The sequence below is a fragment of the Entelurus aequoreus genome, linkage group LG07, assembly GCF_033978785.1.
Source record: "Entelurus aequoreus isolate RoL-2023_Sb linkage group LG07, RoL_Eaeq_v1.1, whole genome shotgun sequence".
Taxonomy (NCBI): Eukaryota; Metazoa; Chordata; class Actinopteri; order Syngnathiformes; family Syngnathidae; genus Entelurus; species Entelurus aequoreus.
The window spans coordinates 42,107,832-42,131,166 of NC_084737.1; the positions used below are offsets into that span (position 1 = coordinate 42,107,832).

The 23,335-nt window shown below is 42.5% G+C and overlaps 1 protein-coding gene across 1 annotated transcript in view; it reads right to left on the reverse strand.

Moving 5' to 3' along the window:
* The window catches only part of LOC133653889 (metabotropic glutamate receptor 7-like), a 280,613-nt gene that overhangs the window by 29,240 nt on the left and 228,038 nt on the right, over positions 1-23,335 (reverse strand). The window contains exon 8 of the mRNA XM_062053704.1: positions 4,874-5,809. Within this exon, the coding sequence (XP_061909688.1) occupies positions 4,874-5,809 (936 nt within the window). The remainder of the gene's footprint in view (positions 1-4,873; positions 5,810-23,335) is intronic.

Below are 23,335 nucleotides of genomic sequence, written 5' to 3' on the forward strand. Positions count from 1 at the left end.
CACCGCGATACTAATTAATCATTTTTGGTACTATACCGTCTCTGAAACGTATTGGTGACACACCCCCCACCCACCCGCGCCCGCGTCAAAGTCACGTAATGACGTTGCTGGTTTACGAGCAGAACAGCATGTTCAGCAGCACACAATCAAGGAGTACTTACAAGCAGACACAGTATGTAGACAGAAAAGGGAGAACGGACCCATTTTGGCTTAAAAACTAACAATAAAGAAACTAAAGCCCAGAAATGATCATGTAGAAAGCTGGAACGCAAATGGCGTGCGACTAAACTTGAGGTTTTCCATCAAGCATGGTGTGATAGTTTAATAACTTATAAACGCATGCTTACCTCAGCTAAAGCTAAATATTACTCAAATCTCATCCACCTCAACAAAAATGATCCTAAATTTCTGTTTAGTACAGTAACATCGCTAACCCAACAAGGGACTCCTCCCAGTAGCTCCACCCACTCAGCAGATGACTTTATGAATTTCTTTAATAAGAAAATTGAAGTCATTAGAAAAGAGATTAAAGACAATGCATCTCAGCTACAACTGGGCTCTATTAACACAAATACGACTGCATATACGACGGACACTGCCCTCCAAAATAGTTTCTCTCTCTTTGATGAAATAACATTGGAGGAATTGTCAAAATGTGTAAATGGGACAAAACAAACAACATGTTTACTTGACCCAATTCCTGGGAAACTTATCAAGGAGCTTTTTGTATTATTAGGTCCATCAGTGTTAAATATTATAAACTTATCACTTTCCTCTGGCACTGTTCCCCTAGCATTCAAAAAAGCGGTTATTCATCCTCTACTCAAAAGACCTAACCTCGATCCTGACCTCATGGTAAACTACCGGCCGGTGTCCCACCTTCCGTTTATCTCGAAAATCCTCGAAAAAATTGTAGCACAGCAGCTAAATGAACACTTAGCGTCTAACAATCTCTGTGAACCTTTTCAATCCGGTTTCAGGGCAAATCACTCTACGGAGACAGCCCTCGCAAAAATGAATAATGATCTATTGCTAACGATGGATTCTGATGCGTCATCTATGTTGCTGCTTCTTGATCTTAGCGCCGCTTTCGATACTGTTGATCATAATATTTGATTAGAGCGTATCAAAACGCGTATTGGGATGACAGACTTAGCCTTGTCTTGGTTTAACTCTTATCTTACTGACAGGATGCAGTGTGTCTCCCATAACAATGTGACCTCGGACTATGTTAAGGTAACGTGCGGAGTTCCCCAGGGTTCGGTTCTTGGCCCTGCACTCTTTAGTATTTACATGCTGCCGCTAGGTGACATCATACGCAAATACGGTGTTAGCTTTCACTGTTATGCTGATGACACCCAACTCTACATGCCCCTAAAGCTGACCAACACGCCGGATTGTAGTCAGCTGGAGGCGTGTCTTAATGAAATTAAACAATGGATGTCCGCTAACTTTTTGCAACTCAACGCTAAGAAAACGGAAATGCTGATTATCGGTCCTGCTCAACACCGACATCTATTTAATAATACCACCTTAACATTTGACAACCAAACAATTAAACAAGGCGACTCTGTAAAGAATCTGGGTATTATCTTCGACCCAACTCTCTCGTTTGAGTCACACATTAAGAGTGTTACTAAAACGGCCTTCTTTCATCTCCGTAATATCGCTAAAATTCGTTCCATTTTGTCCACAAGCGATGCTGAGATCATTATCCATGCGTTCGTTACATCTCGTCTCGATTACTGTAACGTTTTGTTTTCGGGCCTCCCTATGTCTAGCATTAAAAGTTTACAGATGGTACAAAATGCGGCTGCTAGACTTTTGACAAAAACAAGAAAGTTTGATCATATTACACCTATACTGGCTCACTTGCACTGGCTTCCTGTGCACCTAAGATGCGACTTTAAGGTTTTACTACTTACGTATAAAATACTACACGGTCAAGCTCCTGCCTATCTTGACGATTGTATTGTACCATATGTCCCGGCAAGAAATCTGCGTTCAAAGAACTCCGGCTTATTAGTGATTCCCAGAGCCCAAAAAAAGTCTGCGGGCTATAGAGCGTTTTCTATTCGGGCTCCAATACTATGGAATGCCCTCCCGGTAAAAGTTAGAGATGCTACCTCAGTAGAAGCATTTAAGTCTCATCTTAAAACTCATTTGTATACTCTAGCCTTTAAATAGACTCCCTTTTTAGACCAGTTGATCTGCCGTTTCTTTTCTTTTCTTTTCTACTCTGCTCCGGGGTGGACCGCTAGCCTGTTCATCGGATGGGGACATCTCTACGCTGCTGACCCGTCTCTGCTCGGGATGGTTCCTGCTGGCCCCACCATGCATGGACTGGACTTTCGCTGATGTGTTGGACTTTCACAATATTATGTCAGACCCACTCGACATCCATTGCTTTCGGTCTCCCCTAGAGGGGGTGGGGGGGGGGGGGGGTTACCCACATATGCGGTCCTCTCCAAGGTTTCTCATATTCATTCACATTGACGTCCCACTGGGGTGAGTTTTCCTTGCCCGTATGTGGGCTCTGTACCGAGGATGTCGTTGTGGCTTGTACAGCCCTTTGAGACACTTGTGATTTAGGGCTATATAAATAAACATTGATTGATTGATTGAAGTTATAACACTGAAATGCCCTCAGGAAGAGGTGCTTTAAGACATGGCTAGCTAGCTAGCGGCTAACGTCCATCCGCCATCGGCAGTGTTTTAGCTACTTTTAAATCACTAATTCTCGCCTCCATGGCGACAAATAAATTACTTTTCCGACAAGGATCATCCCTGCAGGACGAGGAATAACTAAACATGTTTCACTACACACCGTAGCTCACCGGCATCACAATGTAAACAAACGCCATTGGTGGATCTACACCTGACATCCACTGTAATGATATCAAATACAGGCAAGTATCTAGTCAATACTACTATGATTACGTCAATATTTTTTGGCATCACAACATCTAATTTCATTTTTTCAAAATGTATATTATGTTTAGAAACTCAGGAAATATGTCCCTGGACACATGCGGACTTTGAATATGACCAATGTATGATCCTGTAACTACTTGGTATCGGATTGAAACCCAAATTTGTGGTATCATCCAAAACTAATGTAAAGTATCAAACAACAGAAGAATAAGTGATTATTACATTTTAACAGAAGTGTAGACAGCACATGTTAAAAGAGAAAGTAAGCAGATATTAACAGTAAATGAACAAGTAAATTAATAATTCATTTTCTACCACATAATAAATGACACAATATTTTACTGCATATGTCAGCAGACTAATTAAGAGCCTTTGTTTGTTTACTTACTAATAAATTCAAGTTGTCTAGTATGTTCACTATTTTATTTAAGGACTTACAGTAACTGCAATAAGAAACATATGTTTAATGTACCCTAAGATTTTTTGTTAAAATAAAGCTAAAAATGCAATTTTTTCGTGGTCCCCTTTATTTAGAAAAGTACCAAAAACTACCGAAAAGTATCGAAATAATTTTAGTAAAATATTGGTATCGTTACAACACTAATTTATATACTGTAGATATACATCATACCATCTTGTCTTTGTCTCAACTGGCCATATTATTTTCAAGATACACGTTTTGCACACTCGTTTTTTTTTCTCATCCGGTTCATCCAAGACAAGAGAGTCCCGTTTTAAACAAGCAAACATTTGTTCATGTTGAAAACGTTGGCATGGCTTGAAAATGAATAAGGAAGCGCATCCCCTTAACTACACTGGCATCGATGCGAAGGCTGCTTTCAGGACATGCAAAGGCACTTCTCACTTTCTGCAGCTGGGGAGCAAGCAGACATGCAGCCACAGAGGCCATTAAACTAGGCCGCTGTGGTGCGAAGTGACAGGCAAAGGAGGAGTTAACTGCATAAGAGGAAAGGAAAACACATTAGTGCTTCGCTGCTCTCTGTGAGTAACATAATGAACTCCTAATCGCTGCTGAGGGTGTAATTCGTCTATGAAATCAGCACCAAATTGAGGTGGGGAAAATCGGTTTCTGATCCATCTGAAGCAGTTGCTTAGCAGGACTAATATCGAGTGTTGTCCTTCTCAAAAGGTTTGGAATAAGTAACGCTTGCCTGTCAGCATTGATATTCTGTCGGGAGGAAACTTTCCCTCCACTCTGTTTTTGTGCACACGCCTCGGCGAGCCGCACGCGCAGCTCATGAGTGGGCTCGATGAATGCATCTGTATTCTGGCGGCTGCTGGCCAGATAAGCAGTAACTCACCCAGAAGGTCAAAATGTCAAATTCTCAATCAACTCCAGGAGCGCTCAATGTCAAATGCTTTCGTTGGGTAGAGAACAGCTGTCAAGAGATGGAATGTGTCGAATCAAACTTCTATTTACCCGTCCTGTTCCTTGGTGCCTTCCTCCTACACTCGTTCCTCTTCCTCCTCCACCTGCTTGTCTCCTTTCCCAGAATGCTACATAATGGTGTAAACGAAGCCCTAAGCGTGAAAGCTGAAATAATGGGATCTGGAGCAGCCAACTCCCCTATTCACGACACTCCACGGGCATTTCAGGATTCGGGCCCCCTAACATCAACCCCTTCTCTGCCTTTGGTGTGCTTTCTGTCTGTGTTGGGACAAGTGTGGACCCCCATGCAAAATGGCGTGATGAGAAATGAAACGCAAATGAGCCTGTAAGTTATACAGTTGTGAAATGATTGCACAAGCTCTCTGCATGCACTGTTTATCATATTGTGTCTCACAAATATGCATGTGTGCATGTGTTTGGACAAGATAAACGCAGGGCTGAAGGGCTGACTGTAAATTAATGAGTTGAAGGAAACAGAGAAACAAAGCAAAGGGGCCTTGACACAGACAAGGAGAGTCATTGACTAACCTTCTCAGCAGACTGGGCCGTGCCAAAGAAAATAGGGATGAAGGCCAGCCAGACGATACAGGTGGTGTACATGGTGAAGCCGATGGGTTTGGCTTCGTTGAAGTCTTCTGGTACGTCTCTGGTCTTGATGGCGTAGATGGTGCAGGTCACCATCAGCAGGATGCTGTAGCCCAGTGAGCAGATGATCTGGAGGTCTGTAATGTCACACTTCAGTACGCCACGGGCCAGCATGGGGTTGATGGTTTTCTGCTCATCATAGTCTATAATGGTGTTGGGAGGGTCCACGGCAAACCACACGAGCACACCCAGCAGCTGGACGCAGATCAAACTGGAAGTGATGGCGATTTGAGAGGTTGGGCTGATGAAGCGGGGGGCTGTGACCGTCTGCTTTCCTTGCTCGAAAATCCGATAAATGCGGTTGGTCTTGGTGAGCAGCGCTGCGTAGCTGATGCACATACCCAGACCCAGGAAGATCCTCCTGAAGGCGCATACGCCTACGTCAGGCTTGGCGATCATGAGAAAGGTTGTGATGTAACACAGAAAGATGCCGGTCAGCAGCACGTAGCTCAGCTCTCGGCCCGATGCGCGCACAATGGGTGTGTCATTGTAGCGCACAAATGTAGCCATGACGAAAATGGTGGCAATGATTCCGAGCATGGCCAGGAAGACGGGGATGACTGCCCAGGGGGAGTGCCACTCCAGCTTGATGATAGGGATGGGCTGGCAGGCAGTTCTGTTCGGGTCGGGCCTCATGTTATATGCACACAGTCTGCAGGAGGTTTCGTCATACTGGTACTGGTAGCCATCACAGAGCTCACAGTGCCAGCAGCATGGCATCCCCTTGACCCTCTTCTTCCTCTCTCCGGTCTTACAAGGCAGACTGCACACAGAGATGGGCACCTCCTGCTCGCCATCGGGCCACTGAAGCTCCTCCAGCTGCAAGAGTAAAGACAAACCAGATGAGACTGTTGGACATGACCAAGGTATTACAACATTCACTTTATAGACGTGACAAATACCCACAAGCACAGGGAAATCAAAAGCCTATGCGGTTTTAGATGAGATTCAAATCCAAATCGTGTAGCTGTGCAGAAGTGCTGATTCATCACGACTTACATTGTTTATAATAAGGAGCACAATATTACAGTAGCATCTGCTTATTATATGCTATCACCAAATGACTCCGTTCTCTTTAAGACACCAATGCACCTGAAGTTGCCTTTGTTTGTTAAATTGAAAATAATGGAAAATACCATGAACCTGTTCTAATAATGGAGCAAGTGAGGTGTGAAATATGAGCAAGCAAAGAAGTTAAGGTTGGGACAATGTCCACTTTAGTTGTTGCAGAACTATTTGTATGTAGTAAAGTGTAAACTGATCTTGTTAGTGTACAAACATGGTGCAGAGATATCTTATATTCTAATCCTGAAGGCTCAAAGAGCGTTAAATATTTAATATCCAAGCCTTAAACATACACATCAGCCTTCAAAAATCCATACAAAAAGGGTAATTTCATCTGTTCAGGGAGATTGAAAAAAAAAAGATGATGTTAACATTGATTTGATGATGCTTTCAGAGGCTTTGCTGATTTACCATGAACGTTTACTTATTTTCTAATACTTTATACTTCCTGTAATGTTTCTATTGCTGCAAAAGCACTACAAGATTAATAGTGGCAAAGTTATAGAATGTGGACACACATTTCAATGTTAGTTCATCTCCACTAAATATGGACTATATACTAAATATAGGTATCTAAAAAGTCATATTTTCTTTTTTCCCAGTATGTCCACATCCATGAATGACTTGGCAATAAATGTCAAGAATTCAAAGCCACTGACTCTGTCATAAACTCTGTGACACTGTTTTAGTTACTCTCTAGGCTCCTTGGCATTATACATCCTTGAGGGCCGGCTTTCCTGACAGGCGAACCAGGTGGCCGCCAGGGGCACCATCCTTTGGAGGGGGCACCAAATTGAAGAATGTAAAACAACAAATAAATTTTTTTTATTAAAACAATTTTAATAATAATACAAATACGTAAATACAAATTGTATGTATAATGCACACTCTGTACACTTAATTGGAACGCTTTCTTTAAAAAATAACAATCTAACGTATGACCTATGATGTGCTGCTACTAGCGCCATGAACCTGACTGATAATGCTGCTACTGCTGGTGGAGGGTGACGTCACGTTGGATCATGATCGAAGAAGGGTAGTGGAGCAATTTTATCTGATTGATACTATTTTACAACAAAAAGGGGGGCATCAAAGTTATCCGGTGCAGCCTATAAAGCAAAGGAAGGAGGAGGAAATACAGGGTTGAAGGCCTACTGAAACCCACTACTACCGACCACGCAGTCTGATAGTTTATATATCAATGATGAAATCTTAACATTATAACACATGCCAATACGGCCGGGTTAACTTATAAAGTGACATTTTAAATTTGCCGCTAAACTTCCGGTTCGAAACGCCTCTGAGGATGACGTATGCGCGTGACGTAGGGTATGCCTTCCACATTGAAGCCAATACGAAAAAGCTCTGTTTTCATTTCATAATTCCACAGTATTCTGGACATCTGTGTTCGTGAATCTGTTGCAATCATGTTCATTGCATTATGGAGAAGGAAGCTGAGCAAGCAAAGAAGAAAGTTGTCGGTGCGGAATGGACGTATTTTTCGAACGTAGTCAGCAACAACAGTACACAGCCGGCGCTTCTTTGTTTACATTCCCGAAAGATGCAGTCAAGATGGAAGAACTCGGATAACAGAGACTCTAACCAGGAGGACTTTTGACTTCGATACACAGACGCCTGTAGAGAACTGGGACAACACAGACTCTTACCAGGATTACTTTGATTTGGATGACAAAGACGCAGACGTGCTACTGTGAGTATGCAGCTTTGGCTTCTAAACATTTGATCGCTTGACCGTATGTGCGCAACTTTTTTTTGCGTATGTACGTAACTTTTTTAAAATATATAAGCTTTATGAACCTTGGGTTAGGTGAACGGTCTTTTGGGCTGAGTGATTGTGTGTGTTGATCAGGTGTTTGAATTGTATTGGCGTGTTCTATGGAGCTACGAGCTAGCATAGGAGCTAGGAGCTAGCATAACAAACACGCAGGTGTTTTTATGCAGGATTAATTTGTGGCATATTAAATATAAGCCTGGTTGTGTTGTGGCTAATAGAGTATATATATGTCTTGTGTTTATTTACTGTTGTAGTCATTCCCAGCTGAATATCAGGTACCGTGAGTATGCAGCCTTGGCTGCTAAACATTTGATAGCTTGACCGTATGTGCGCGTCACGTACGTAACTTTTTAAAAATATATAAGCTTTATGAACCTTGGGATAGGTGAACGGTCTTTTGGGCTGAGTGATTGTGTGTGTTGATCAGGTGTTTGAATTGTATTGGCGTGTTCTATGGAGCTAGGAGCTAGCAGAGGAGCTAGGAGCTAGCATAACAAACACGCAGGTGTTTTTATGCAGGATTAATTTGTGGCATATTAAATATAAGCCTGGTTGTGTTGTGGCTAATAGAGTATATATATGTCTTGTGTTTATTTACTGTTGTAGTCATTCCCAGCTGAATATCAGGTCACCCCCGGCTCTCACAGCATCTTCCCTATCTGAATAGCTTCAACTCCCCACTAGTCCTTCACTTGCACTTTACTCATCCACAAATCTTTCATCCTCGCTCAAATTAATGGGGAAATTGTCGCTTTCTCGGTCCGAATCTCTCTCACTTCATGCGGCCATCATTGTAAACAATAGGGAACTTTGCGTATATGTTCAACTGACTACGTCACGCTACTTCCGGTAGGGGCAAGACTTTTTTTTTATCAGATACCAAAAGTTGCAATCTTTATCGTCGTTGTTCTATACTAAATCCTTTCAGCAAAAATATGGCAATATCGCGAAATGATCAAGTATGACACATAGAATAGATCTGCTATCCCCGTTTAAATAAAAAACATTCATTTCAGTAGGCCTTTAAAGCAGAGGTTTGTATGTACACTCAGCAAATTAATATTTAGCGTTAGCATCATGACTTTTATTATAGGGGCTAAGAGCAACAGGCTGTTGTTGCTGTTCTTCCTATTCAGAGGCCAGCGAGAATAGTTTGCGTACGGTATAAACTAAATTGGGTGAAATTCTTAAGTAAACATAAAGTAAATAAACAACATTTGTAAAGCAGAAAATCGAGAAATGCACGGAGGGTAAAACAGTCGATAACCCAAACTTAAACTGAATATAATGTAAGCTCGGCTATTGGCTCATTTGGCTGCAACGTAAGCTATTATTTAAATGAAATCATGGATGCTATGTGCTATGATATAGATGCAATCAGAACTTATTGACAGCCACGACAGGCACATAGAGAGGCTGCTACAGAGGAGGTGTTGTTACTGTATTCACCTGAGCCTTGCCGTGAAGAAACATGTAAGGTTTTCAGTTTTGGAATTTGATTAAAGGGCAATTTCTTCCTGTTATAAATGTTTTAGTTATCAATAAATACAAAACCCAAAACCAGTAAAGATGGCATGTTGTGTATATTACACTGCAAGATACTTAACGTTCAAACTGATAAACTTTGTTATTTTTTGCAAATATTAAGTCATTTGGAAATTGATGCCTGCAACATGTTTCAAAAAAGCTGGCACAAGTGGCAAAATAGACTGAGAAAGTTGAGGAATGCTCATCAAACACTTATTTAGAACATCCCACGGGTGAACGGGCTAATTGGGAACAGGTAGGTGCCATGATTGGGTATAAAAGCAGCTTCCAGTCATTCACAAACAAGGATGGGGCGAGAGTCACCACTTTGTGAACAAATGCGTGAGCAAATTGTCCAATAGTTTAGGAACAACATTTCTCAATTAGCTATTGCAAGGAATTTAGGCATTTCACCATCTACGGTCCGTAATGTCATCAAAAGGTTCAGAGAATCTGGAGAAATCACTGTACGGAAGCGGCAATGCCCGTGACCTTCGATCCCTCAGGCGGTACTGCATCAGTGTGTAAAGGATATCAGAAAACCACTGTCAGTAACTACAGTTTGTCGCTACATCTGTAAGTGCAAGTTAAAACTCTACTATGCAAAGTGAAAGCCATTTATCAACAACACCTAGAAACGCAGCCGGCTTCGCTGGGCCTGAGCTCATCTAAGATGGACTGATGCAAAGTGGAAAAGTGTTCTGTAGTCTGACGAGTCCACATTTCAAATTGTTTTTGGAAACTTTGGACATCGTGTCCACCGGACCAAGAGGAAAAGAACCATCTGGACTGTTATAGGCGCACAGTTCAAAAGCCAGCATCTGTGATGGTATGGGGGTGTATTAGTGCCCAAGACCTGGGTAACTTACACATCTGTGAAGACACCATTAATGCTGAAAGGTACATACAGGTTTTGGAGCAACATATGTTGCCATCCAAGCAACATCTTTTTCATGGACGCCCCTGCTTATTTCAGCAAGACAATGCCAAGCCACATTCTGCATGTGTTACAACATCGTGGCTTCGTAGACTGGCCTGCCTGTAGTCTAGACCTGTCTCCCTTCGAAAGTGTGTGGTGCATTATGAAGCATCAAATACGACAACGGAGACCCCGGACTGTTGAACAACTTAAGCTGTACAACGTAGTGGTAAAAATGCTCCTGTGCCAACATTTTTGCAATGTGTTGCTGCCATTAAATTCTAAGTTAATGATTATTTAAAAAAAAAAAAAAGTTTCTCAGTTCGAACATTAAATATCTTGTCTTTGCAGTGTATTCAATTGAGTGTAAGTTGAAAAGGATTTGCAAATCATTGTATTCTGTTTTTATTTACGATTTACACAACGTGCCAACTTCACTGGTTTTGGTTTTGTACAATATGAAAGTATTTTAGAGTTACAATGCATGAAGCAATGCCATTTGTGCCATTTTGTGTTTTATACTACAGCATCTATTCAGACAGCAAGCAGCCGCCCTTTGCTGCTGAGAGACAGACTCAACATGTAGATCCAGGTGTTATTATTTGTAACATACTATATGACCACTTTTTTCAAGTAAAACGTATACAACATACAGTCATGGTCAAAAGTGTACATACACTTGTAAAGAACATAATGTCATGGCTGTCTTGAGTTTCCAATAATTTCTACAACTCTTATTTTTTTGTGATAGAGTGATTAGAGCACATACTTGTTTGTCACAAAAAACATTCATGACAAAATAAGAGTTGTAGAAATTATTGGAAACTCAAGACAGCCATGACATTATGTTCTTTACAAGTGTATGTAAACTTTTGATCGCGACTGTATATGGTCAACAATAATACATCTAAATCAATATCAGACTAATTTTTGACACAGTCATTTTTAAATGATCTCAAGCCCATCCATCCATCCATCCATTTTCTTCCGCTTATCCGAGGTCGGGTCACACGGGCAGCAGCCTAAGCAGAGAAGCCCAGACTTCCCTCTCTCCAGCCACTTCGTCCAGCTCCTCCCGGGGGATCCCGAGGTGTTCCCAGGCCAGCCGGGAGACATAGTCTTCCCAACGTGTCCTGGGTCTTCCCCGTAGCCTCCTACCGGTCGGACGTGCCCGAAACACCTCCCTAGGGAGGCGTTCGGGTGACATTCTGACCAGATGCCCGAACCACCTCATCTGGCTCCTCTTGATGTGGAGGAGCAGCGGCTTTACTTTGAGCTCCTCCCGGATGGCAGAGCTTCTCACCCTATCTCTAAGGGAAAGACCCGCCACCCGGCAGAGGAAACTCATTTCAGCCGCTTGTACCCGTGATCTTGTCCTTTCGGTCATAACCCAAAGCTCATGACCATAGGTGAGGATGGGAACGTAGATCGACCGGTAAATTGAGAGCTTTGCCTTTCGGCTCAGCTCCATCTTCACTCTAATGGATCGATACAGCGTCCGAATTACTGAAGACGCCGCACCGATCCGCCTGTCGATCTCACGATCCACTCTTCCCTCACTCGTGAACAAGACTCCAAGGTACTTGAACTCCTCCACTTGGGGCAAGATCTCCTCCCCAACCCAGGGACGGCACTCCACCCTTTTCCGGGCGAGAACCATGGACTTGGACTTAAAGGTGCTGATTCCCATCCCAGTCACTTCACACTCGGCTGCAAACTGATCCAGTGAGAGCTGAAGATCCTGGCCAGATGAAGCCATCCGGACCACATCATCTGCAAAAAGCAGAGACCTAATCCTGCAGCCACCAAACCAGATCCCCTCAACACCCTGACTGCACCTAGAAATTCTGTCCATAAAAGTTATGAACAGAATCAGTGACAAAGGGCAGCCTTGGCGGAGTCCAACCCTCACTGGAAACGGGTTGTACTTACAAGCTCTGACACTGATCATACAGGGAGCCGGCCGCCACGAGCAGACAGTCCGATACCCCATACTCTCTGAGCACTCCCCACAGGTCGAATGCCTTCTCCAAGTCCACAAAGCGCATGTAGACTGGTTGGACAAACTCCCATGCACCCTCAAGGACCCTGCCGAGAGTATATAGTTGGTCCAGAGTTCCACGACCAGGACGAAAACCACACTGTTCCTCCTGAATCCGAGGTTCGACTATCCGGCCTAGCCTCCTCTCCAGTACACCTGAATAGACCTTACCGGGAAGGCTGAGGAGTGTGATCCCACGATAGTTGGAACACACCCTCCGGTTCCCCTTCTTAAAGAGAGGAACCACCACCCTGGTCTGCCAATCCAGAGGTACCGCCCCCGATGTCCACGCAATGTTGCAGAGTCTTGTCCACCAAGACAGCCCCACAGTGTCCAGAGCCTTAAGGAACTCCAGGAGGATCTCATCCACCCCCGGGGCCTTGCCACGGAGGAGCTTTTTAACTACCTCGGCAACCTCGGCCCCAGAAATAGGAGAGCCCATTACAGATTCCCCAGGGACTGCTTCCTCATAGGAAGACGTGTTAGTGGGATTGAGGAGGTCTTCAAAGTATTCCCTCCACCGATCCACAACATCTGCAGTCGAGGTCAGCAGAACACCATCCCCACCATACACGGTGTTGACAGTGCACTGTTTCCCCTCCGTGAGGCGGCGGATGGTGGTCCAGAATCGCTTCGAAGCCGTCTGGAAGTCGTTTTCCATGACTTCCCCGAACTCCTCCCATGTCCGAGTTTTTGCCTCTGCGACCACTGAAGCCGCACACCACTTGGCCTGTCAGTAACTGTCCGCTGCTTCCTGAGTCCCATGAGCCAGAAGGACTCGATAGGACTCTTTCTTCAGCTTGACGGCATCCCTCACCGCTGGTGGACACCAGCGGGTTCTAGGATTACCGCCACGACAGGCACCAACCACCTTGCGATCATAGCTCCAATCGGCCGCCTCAACAATAGAGGTACGGAACATGGTCCACTCGGACTCAATGTCCAGCGCCTCCCTTGTGACATATTCAAAGTTCTTCCGTTTGTGGGAATTGAAACTATTTCTGACAAGAGACTCTGGCAGACGTTCCCAGAAGAGCCTCACAATGCGTTTGGGCCTGCCAGGTCTATCCGGCATTCTCCCCCACCATCGCAGCTAACTCACCACCAGGTGGTGATCGGTAGAAAGCTCCGCCCCTCTCTTTACCCGAGTGTCCAAAACATGAGGCCGCAAATCTGATGACCCAACTACAAAGTCGATCATGGAACTGCGGCCTAGGGTGTCCTGGTGCCAAGTGCACATATGGACACCCTTATGTTTGAACATGGTGTTTGTTATGGACAATCTCTGACGAGCACAAAAGTCCAATAACAAAACACCACTCGGGTTCAGTTCCGGGCGGCCATTCTTCCCAATCACGCCTCTCCAGGTTTCACTGTCGTTGCCAATATGAGCGTTGAAGTCCCCCAGTAGAACAAGGGAATTACCCGGGAGAGTACTCTCCAGTACTCCCTCGAGTAAATCCAAAAAGGGTGGGTACTCTGAGCAGCTGTTTTGTGCGTAAGCACAAACAACAGTCAGGACCCGTCCCCCCACTCGAAGGCGGAGGGAAGCTACCCTCTCGTCCACTGGGTTGAACTCCAACGTGCAGGCTTGCCACCCTAGCCCGTCGCCTTTAACTGCGTGCAACGCCAGAGTGAAAGAGAGTCCAGCTCCTCTTGAGAGAACTGGTTCCAGAGCTCTTGCTGTGAGTCAAAGTGAGTCCGACTAGATCTAACCGGAACTTCTCCACCTGGCGCACTAGCTCAGGCTCCTTCCCCCCACCGAGGTGACGTTCCACGTCCCAAGAGCTAGCTTATGTAGCCGAGGATCGGACTGCCAAGTGCCCTGCCTTCGGCTGCCGCCCAGCTCACATCGCACCCGACCCCTATGGCCCCTGCTATGGGTGATCTTAAGCCACTCAGGCCTATTCATCTGAAAATAGTTGTCTTACTTTGGCTGCATTAAAATGAGTGCTTAAATGTATTTTATTACTAAAAACATGATTCTGCAAGAGAAAATAATTGATATTAATAATGGATATTAGCTTGCCTGCTCACACTAAAGTAGCTTTCAGTGCTGTTATATGGCCTTTTAAGCAATAGAAAAGTATAGTTACCACAACTACATTACTGGAATAAGAAGTAAAAAGTTATACTGTACATATAATATGGACTGTACCCAATCATTATATTATACTCATATATTCTATATACTTTGGCTACATGCTTTGATTTATAATTACAGTATATTATATATACGCATTATATTAACAGGGAATAGTGAACACTCAAAACAGAGTCAAAATTGAAAATGTTGGTCTTGTAATTTAACTAAAATTATCATTATTAATTCATCCATCCATCCATCGTCCTCCATTTATCCGAAGTCGGGTCGCAGGGGCAGCAGCCTAAACAGAGATGCCCAGACTTCCCTCTCCCCATCTACTTCATCCAGCTCTTCTCTGGGGATATCGAGGCGTTTCCAGGCCAGCTGGGAGATATAGTCTCTTCACTGTGTCTTAGGTCTTTCCCGTGGCCTCTTACCGGTCGGACACACCTTAAACACCTCCCCAGGGAGGCGTTCGGGGGGCATTCTGAGCAGATGCCCAAACATATGGCTCCTCTCGATGTGGAGGAGCATTGGCTTTACTCTGAGCTCCTCCCTAATGACAGAGCTTCTCACCCTATCTCTGAGGGAGAGTTCCGCAACCCGACGGAGTAAACTCGTTTCGGCCACTTATACCCGTGATCTTGTCCTTTCTGTCATAACCCAAAACTCATGACCATAGGTGAGGATAGGGATGTAGATCGATTAATACACTTACATATATATTTCAAAGTTGTTCTGTGTGTTTAGATTTCTTGCAGGATAATGAAGTAGTAGCAGCTGACTCAATGTTACTAACCAACAACCTGAAGACACATCCTCAGCTTCAACAGATGCCTTTGAATCTATTAAAGCTGCCCCCATTGATCCTGCTGACTGGCCACACTATTTGATTGATACACACTAAGAACTGAATTGCTTAGCCGAGGACCTTAACATAAGCACATATAAGCACACACATTTTACATGCAAACTTACAATGGGGTATGGGGGATCGGGGTGTTACAGTGCAGTAGGTAGATCTGTGGTCAGCACACCGCACTGGGAGGGAGGTGGGGCGTGAAGCGGCGAAGGCTTTGGATGGGGTTAGGGTGCGTGTTTGTGTAATAACATAATGTTTATGAAGTTTATTTTCGACCGTATCTGCAAAAAAAATATCGGTACTGACTTCAAGATATATATTTAAACAGTGTACATTTAAAAAAAAAAAAATCTGATACTTTTGGAGAGTGTGAGGCATGGTTTCATTTGCAATCTGGGAACACATTTATTTTAAATCACGCACAATGTATATCAAAGCATATCTAATACATGTAATCTAGACCAGTGTTTTTCAACCTTTTTTGAGCCAAGGCACATTTTTTTCATTAAAAAAATACGCAGGCAAACCACCAGCAGAAAAGGTTAAAAAACGAAACTCCACCAGGTTGTAATGCCTTGTTTTGAGTTTGTTGTTGTTTCCTGTGTGTAGGGCTTTAGTTCCTGTCTTGCGCTGTTATTTTGGTGACCCTTCCTGTTTTGTTTGTGTTCTCCTATAGCAGCTTCACACCTTCCATTGCCACCCCAGCCCGCACCTGCTTTGTTTTCGCAATCAAGACTATTTAAGTTGTGCGTACGCTATCCTTCTTTGTGGGGACATTGTTGATTGTCATGTCATGTACGGATGTACTTTGTGGACGCCGTATCTGCTCCACACGCTGTAAGTTTTTGCTGTCGTCCAGCATTCTGTTTTTGTTTACTTTGTAGCCAGTTCAGTTTTACTTTTGTTTTGCATAGCAATCCCTATGCTTCAGTGCCTTTTCCTAGCGTGACTTGCCTTTTTGTTCATTTTTGGTTTAAGCGTTACATACCTTTTTACCTGCACGCTGTCTCCCGCTGTGCTCTGCATATTGGGATCACGACAAACCATCCTCGACGCGTTCCCACTTCTACAAAGCAATGAACTACCTGCTGCCACCTACTGATATGGAGTATTACAAGGTTACCCTGCCAAGCTCTACACAGCACATGCACTAGACTAGACAACGGCACATTATTATATTTATTGATTTGCAAAAAATATTTTTTGGACCAATTAGGTGAAGTTGCATAATTTCCCACGGCACACCAGACAATATCTCACGGCACACTAGTGTGCCGCGGCACATTGGTTGAAAAACACTGATCTAGACCACAAGGAAGTGTTTTAAATGTAGATTAAAATCCTCGTAAACTATCAAGGTTCAGCAGCTTACATTGATTTGAGAATACTTTGGTTTTATATATATGGTTATTTGGAGCTCTGAGACATATTGTAAGTGTGGCAACGACATGCAGATGCCATTTAAATATTAAATCTTAATTCCATTGGAAAAACATAACAGGATATAGCTTTAGCTAAAACCATCTAACAATTCAAAAAAATGTGTTGACAAGTGAGAAGTTGTTAAGGCACTGCAACTTTTTTGCAAACCCCTTTAGCACAACCAGCTAGACACTAGTACCACACACACACGCACACACACACACACACACACACACACACACACACACACACACACACACACACACACACACACACACACACACACACAAACATATATACGTATGTACAGTGCGATTGTGTGCTCCTGCATGACAAATGTGGGCTGTTGTGGTGTGTGGCTAGATTATCATCTGCCATTTATCTGAGGGCGCCAATGTACCATTTGTTATTTGGACAATGAAGGGTGCTCTCTGGAAAACCTCCTGATTACACACTGTGTGGAAACCGTAATGAGCCCAACAGCTCTGTTGCTATGGATACCAGAAGCAAGAATGTTGACACCTTGGACTCTCTTGTCTGTTCTACTTCTCATTTGTGTTGCGATGATTGTTAATTTAGCAGTTGATGTGAGTGTCCATCAGATGGAAAAGCGTCATATAGCAACCAAGTGTGCTGGTTTGCACAATAACCTTTCAATAGGATGCTTCTTCAGCATTACTAGTCAGAGTCATCGCCTCAATATTGCACGGGAAGTAATTGCACTGCAATATTTGATTTGGAATCCCTGCAAAACAAGCCTAAATATCCATCACCAGAAGTTGTTCCACCTGTGCTGTCAAATGCATTGAGTTAAGTTTAATTCTTGTGACCCAGACAGAAATTATGCAAATGTTATCTCATCTGTATGTAAATGCCGTGTTGTTTGTAATCTCAGTTACGTGGCGATACAACGACATTTCAGCTCAGCGTTCCTCCCTTCATGTAGGAAATTTTATACCGTGTTTGCCTTGAGAACAACATCGGGAAAAAAATATATTTTATCAGGTTCTTTATGGTCCGCATGAATCACCAAAGTCAATTCTTGTATTGTGTCAGTGAACACCGGCTAACATTTTGCACGGCAGCTATCTCTGCACCACTGCACTCATATCAGACTGGAGGTCTTTTGGGGTAAATGAAAGATATTTTAAAGTTCCCATAAAATAAAATGTTCTCTATAGTTATCTTTTGGATACAAGGCAAATAATTACTTCACATAAAATCTCATATCAAGATCGGTTCATACTTTTTATTATCTTGTTCATTTATATCTCCAGTTCCATCTCATGCAACGCTATCATAGATTTGGAGTGTCATCATGCTCAATAAAACCTGCAGCAGAGCCATTGAGTAACATGGCAAGTGCATATTTAGGTGCCAGTTCTCCACATGAGAGACATGCTTGGCAACCCTCAGCTGCCAAACTCTGAACTGATAAAGACTGACACCTGGCTTAAAAGCATCTTCCTCCTACTCTCCGCCTCCCTCCTTCAACCTATACACCAGCAGCACTTATTATTACTGCCATGAAAAAAATATTTCTAAAGTGGTGTTAGTCTCCTTCTTGTCGATCTTGTCAGCCCACCTTAGCATCCATTTAGATTAGATTCAACTTCAGTGTCATTGTGCAGAGTGTAGGTAGTCAACCAATAAAAAATATACATATTTTTGGTGAATAGATATTTCTAGACAGAAAAGGCCAGCACTTTCTGTTTGCTTTATGAAAAGCAGCTCAAGCAGACTAACATGCAGGAGTAATCTAGGTAGAGGCAGTAAGACCTTGCAATGTGAATATGTAGCCATGTTGGCCTTGACTAGGGATGCTCCATTCTGATAGTCAGCACTGCAGTGATATTTAATTCCTGTAAATAGTTTTGGGGCCATATTTCCAGAAAGCTTAGGACCGCGGGGACAAAGGTGTCCCTTTACTTTTGTCTCATTTTGTATATTCCACGGGTTCTCAATTTCTCTTCCCCAAGTACCACCTCAGAAAACACTTGGCTCTCCAAGTATCACCATAATGACCAACATTAAAATACAGTAGTGTAGTAGGCCTACACATTCATTAAAACAAGGCAGATGTTTTATTTAACAGGTATATTTAATATTTTTGGCCACACAGTTTGAACAGTATCACTGTGTTCCTATTAGGGTTGTATGGTACGCCGGTACTAGTAAAGTACAGCGGAACTAATGAATAAAACAACGGTACTATACTACCTTTGAAAAATACCGGTTCCCTTTCCCATTGCTGGTTTTACGAGAAGAGGAGCATGTTCGGCAGCGCACAATCACGGGGTACGACAGAAAAGAGAGAATGGATGCATTTTGGCTTAAAAACTAACGATAAAGAAGAAGCTATAACACTGAAATGCCGCTCTACATGAGGTGCTTTAAAACTTGGCTATCTAGCTAGCGGGTAAGGTCCATCGGCAGTCTGCAGTGTTTTAGCTACTTCTAGATCACTAATCCTCGCTTCCATGGCGACAAATGAAGTAAGTTTCTTATAAGTATCATCCCTGCAGGACGAGGAATAGCTAAACATGTTTCACTACACACCGTAGGAGGATGCTGTAGCTCACTGGCGTCACCGCTAACAATAGCTTGCACTCCTCAATGTAAACAAATGCCATGGGTGGATCTACTGTAATGATACCAAGTACACGAGCGTATCTAGTCGATACTACTATGATTACAGCGATATTTCAATATTTTTCATTTAAAAACAATGTATATTATGTTTATGAACTCAGGAAATACGTACCTGGACACATGAGGACTTTGAATATGACCAATGTATGATCCTGTAACTACTTGGTATCGGATCGATACCCAAATTTGTGGTATCATCCAAAACTAATGTAAAGCATCTAAACAACCGAACATTAAGTGTTTATTACATTTTAACACAAGTGTAAATAGAACATGGTAAAAAAGAAACTAAGCTGATATTAAAGGTAAATGAAGAAGTAGATTAATAATGAATTATGTACCGCTTGTCTTTCATAATTTTGACAAAATAATAGAATGGGAAATGACACAATATGTAACTGCACACGTCAGCACCCAAATTAGGAGCCTTTGTGTCACAGACTCGCATGGCTGCGGTAGTTGTGACCCCAAGATGCAGGAGACAGGAGGACGACGTACAGGTAAGAGTCGTTTAATGTCCACAAAAAGGCACGAGGTGCAGCAGGGAAGTGCACAAAAGCAATAAACAGCATATAAGGAGAGCCAGACAGTATGTGGCATTTAACACAAAATAATCCACGAGCCCTGACGAAAGGGCGAGGTCGGCATTTACAAAAGCCAACTGATTGACAATCACTACCAGGTGTGGCCAGGTGAGGGGAAAGAGCGCTCAGGGAAACATGCAGAGAAAGGAACCGAAAATAAGATCACTACACAGGAAATAAACACAAACTAAGGAAGACGTGATGTAACACATCGTCACACTTTGTTTGCTTACTTAATCCTAAAAGATTAAGTATGGTCACTATTTTATTTAAGGCCAAAATTGTTCTTCGATTGCAATAAGAAACATATGTTTAATGTACCGTAAAACATTTTTTAAAAATAAAGCCAATAATGCCATTTTCGTGGTCCTCTTTATTTAGAAAAGTATCAAAGTATCGAAATACATTTTGGTACCGGTACCAAAATATTGGTATCGAGACAAGTGCATCGGGTTTGTCCAATGCGGCTCCCAAACTCTGGAACGATCTCCCTCTCCATGTGAGACATGGCTATTTTTAAGACCCTTCTTAAAACCCATTTTTATTCACTGGCTTTTAACCCAGCATGAGACTTTAAACTGTTTTTAACTTTTTTTTAACTGTTTTTAACTTTTTAACTGCTTTTTATCTAACAAATTGTCTTTAGGGTAATTTGTATTTGTTTTTTCAATGTGTATTTTACTTCTGTTTTAAATGTTATTTTTTAGTCTGTCCTTTGCCTGTATTTCTTTGTGGTGTACAGCCCTTTGTTCTTCAACTGTGGTTGTTTTTAAAGGGCTTTATAAATAAAGTTGGTATGATATGGTATGGTAATGTAACTGTTATGTCCATATCCAAAAAATAAATACCAAACCCCAGTTTGTATATCGAACAATTTAAAAACGGTACTTTAATCGAGTGATTCTTTGGCGTACCACTAGATGAAGCCCGCATAGCACTAGTGGCAGAGTGGTGTATGAAGAGAGTGTGGCCACATAAACAACAGGCGCAATGACTGCGACTGAGAAAGTGCGCGGCTATGCAATTTCTGTTGTTTTGATGTTAGTTTTTCTGACGAATAAACCAAAATAATACATCTATATATAGTTGTAAACAAACTCCAGCTCCTAAACTTACAAGAAAACATGCTTCATTTAGTGAAAATATAACTTTGTGGCCGTATTTGACGCACTCTGCTGCTACATTCCTGAAGTGTTTTGTGACCAGCAGGCACTCTAACACGCCTGCACGGTGCAATAAACATAAAAAAATACACAGAGCGACCATAAAACATACTAGCCTCATTTTTCGAAAATCCTAATTAGCTTTGGACCAATAATCATGGATATATGATGACTTTTGTCTGAACTTTGTCAACTGTGGTGTCTGCCTTCAATGTATTTGCCATCACTATATGCATCACTCGTTATGTATTATTATAACTGAGCTTTCTTTTTTGTAACATAGTAAGTGAATAAGTGTACTTTTGCAGTTATTTCTCCATATTTCTGCACAATAACTCAGATATTTGTAACACTGGCAAGCAGTAGAGAATATGGAGAAATGTTTGTCCAGAGAATATTTTGCTTTAGTCATTATTGACGTATTTATTGCCACTTTATGCTGTATATTTTTCATGAGTTTTCCAGTTCACTTTCTCATCTATTATCACACCCAAATTTTGGTGACTTTTATTCTTTCAATGTCTGTCCATTTGTATTTGTGTTTGACTTTCTCTTCTGCTGTTACCGAATTGCAATATTATACTTTTACTGAGATTCAAACTATATTCTGTTTTTGTGGAACCATCTCTTAAATGCAATCATTTATTCTGTTAATTTTTTGTGTTGGCCTGTGTGTGTTCCTCTTGAACAAAACGCCAATGTTGTGTAATCAGTGGCTCTCCAGTGTTGATGGTGAACCTTCTTTCCCATACTTAACTTATTTCTCGGTTGTAGGGAAAGCAATGTAAAAAAAAAAAACTTTCCACAATTCTTGCAGGTGGAGCAGCCCCATTCTGCACAAAAGGGCATTTTTACACATTGATAAACTAACCAGGAAGCACCGCAAACAAATAGCATCAGCTCAAAGTTAGTAGCAATTCTTTAGTCACGTGAGTGCCTTTTGACCAATCATTGAGGAGATCGCTTGAAACCGAGTTGGCCATACTCTCTTTATACACGTACCACAGTTTGAGAATCACTGGTATATTCAGTAGAACCAGCAGTAGACCTCTGATGTTGGTCTATTTATTTTACAGTCACAACATGGTGAGGAGTTACTTCAGACTTACAGGAGAGCTCTGCTGTTTTTAAGGACCTTCCGCAATAAAGCGAGTCAAAGATCATTTATGACAGCACTCTTGTGCTTTTAAGAATCCTCTGCAAAAATTACAGCCTCTCACAAATTTGTTTTAACTGAACACCCGCGCTACCAGTTAAATAGCCCAAATGGTGAAAAAGAGAGGACCTAAAATGGAACCTACAGAATTACTATTAGTATGACTTAAGATGGGCAGCACAGTGATAGAGGGGTTAGTGCATCTGCCTCACAATACGAAGGTCCTGAGTAGTCTTTCTGTTTGCATGTCCTCCCCGTGACTGCATGGGTTCCCTCTGGGTACTCTGGCTTCCTCCCACCTCCAAAGACATGTACCCGGGGGTAGGTTGATTGGCCACACTAAATTGGCCATAGTGTGTGAATGTGAGTGTGAATGTTGTCTGTCTATCTGTGTTGGCTCTGCGATGAGGTGGTGACTTGTCCAGGGTGTACCCCGCCTTCCGCCCGATTGTAGCTGAGATAGGCTCCTGCGCCCCCCGCGACCCCAAAGGGAATAAGCGGTAGAAAATGGATGGATGGATGACTTAAGATGTGAAACAAATAACTACTGACTGCATCTGAAGTCAACAACTACAACAGTTCTTCTCAAATAGTAAGGCGGGCCCACTCTTGGGGGGAAGGGTGCTGTGGGATGCCGGGGGCCGCGTGTGACATGCTTTATCAGTATCATGCAGTATCGTGCTTCAAACCCTGCTTCGAAAACCTGTGCACGACAAAACGTGCTCAATGTAGCCAGTAATCCGGACTTTCTCATTTTGATAAAAAAAAAAAAAAATCAGCATATGTTGCTGTATTTTTTATTTTTTTGTAGGTTAAAGTGTTAAATGTATTGTCCTCCCGAGTTAATGTTGGTGATCGTTTTTAATGTATTATTATTAGGGCTGTCAAGTGATACATTTTTTAATCAGATTAATCACACTCTAAACCTGTGATTAGTCATGAATAATCACAGGTTATTTTTTGCTTGCATAAATACAATTTGCTGAAGAAAATACCCCAATATTTGGATACAGATGCAATTTAGTAGTCAGAATGTCATTCAGGAAAGTTTTTTCTTATGTTTTACTGAACAG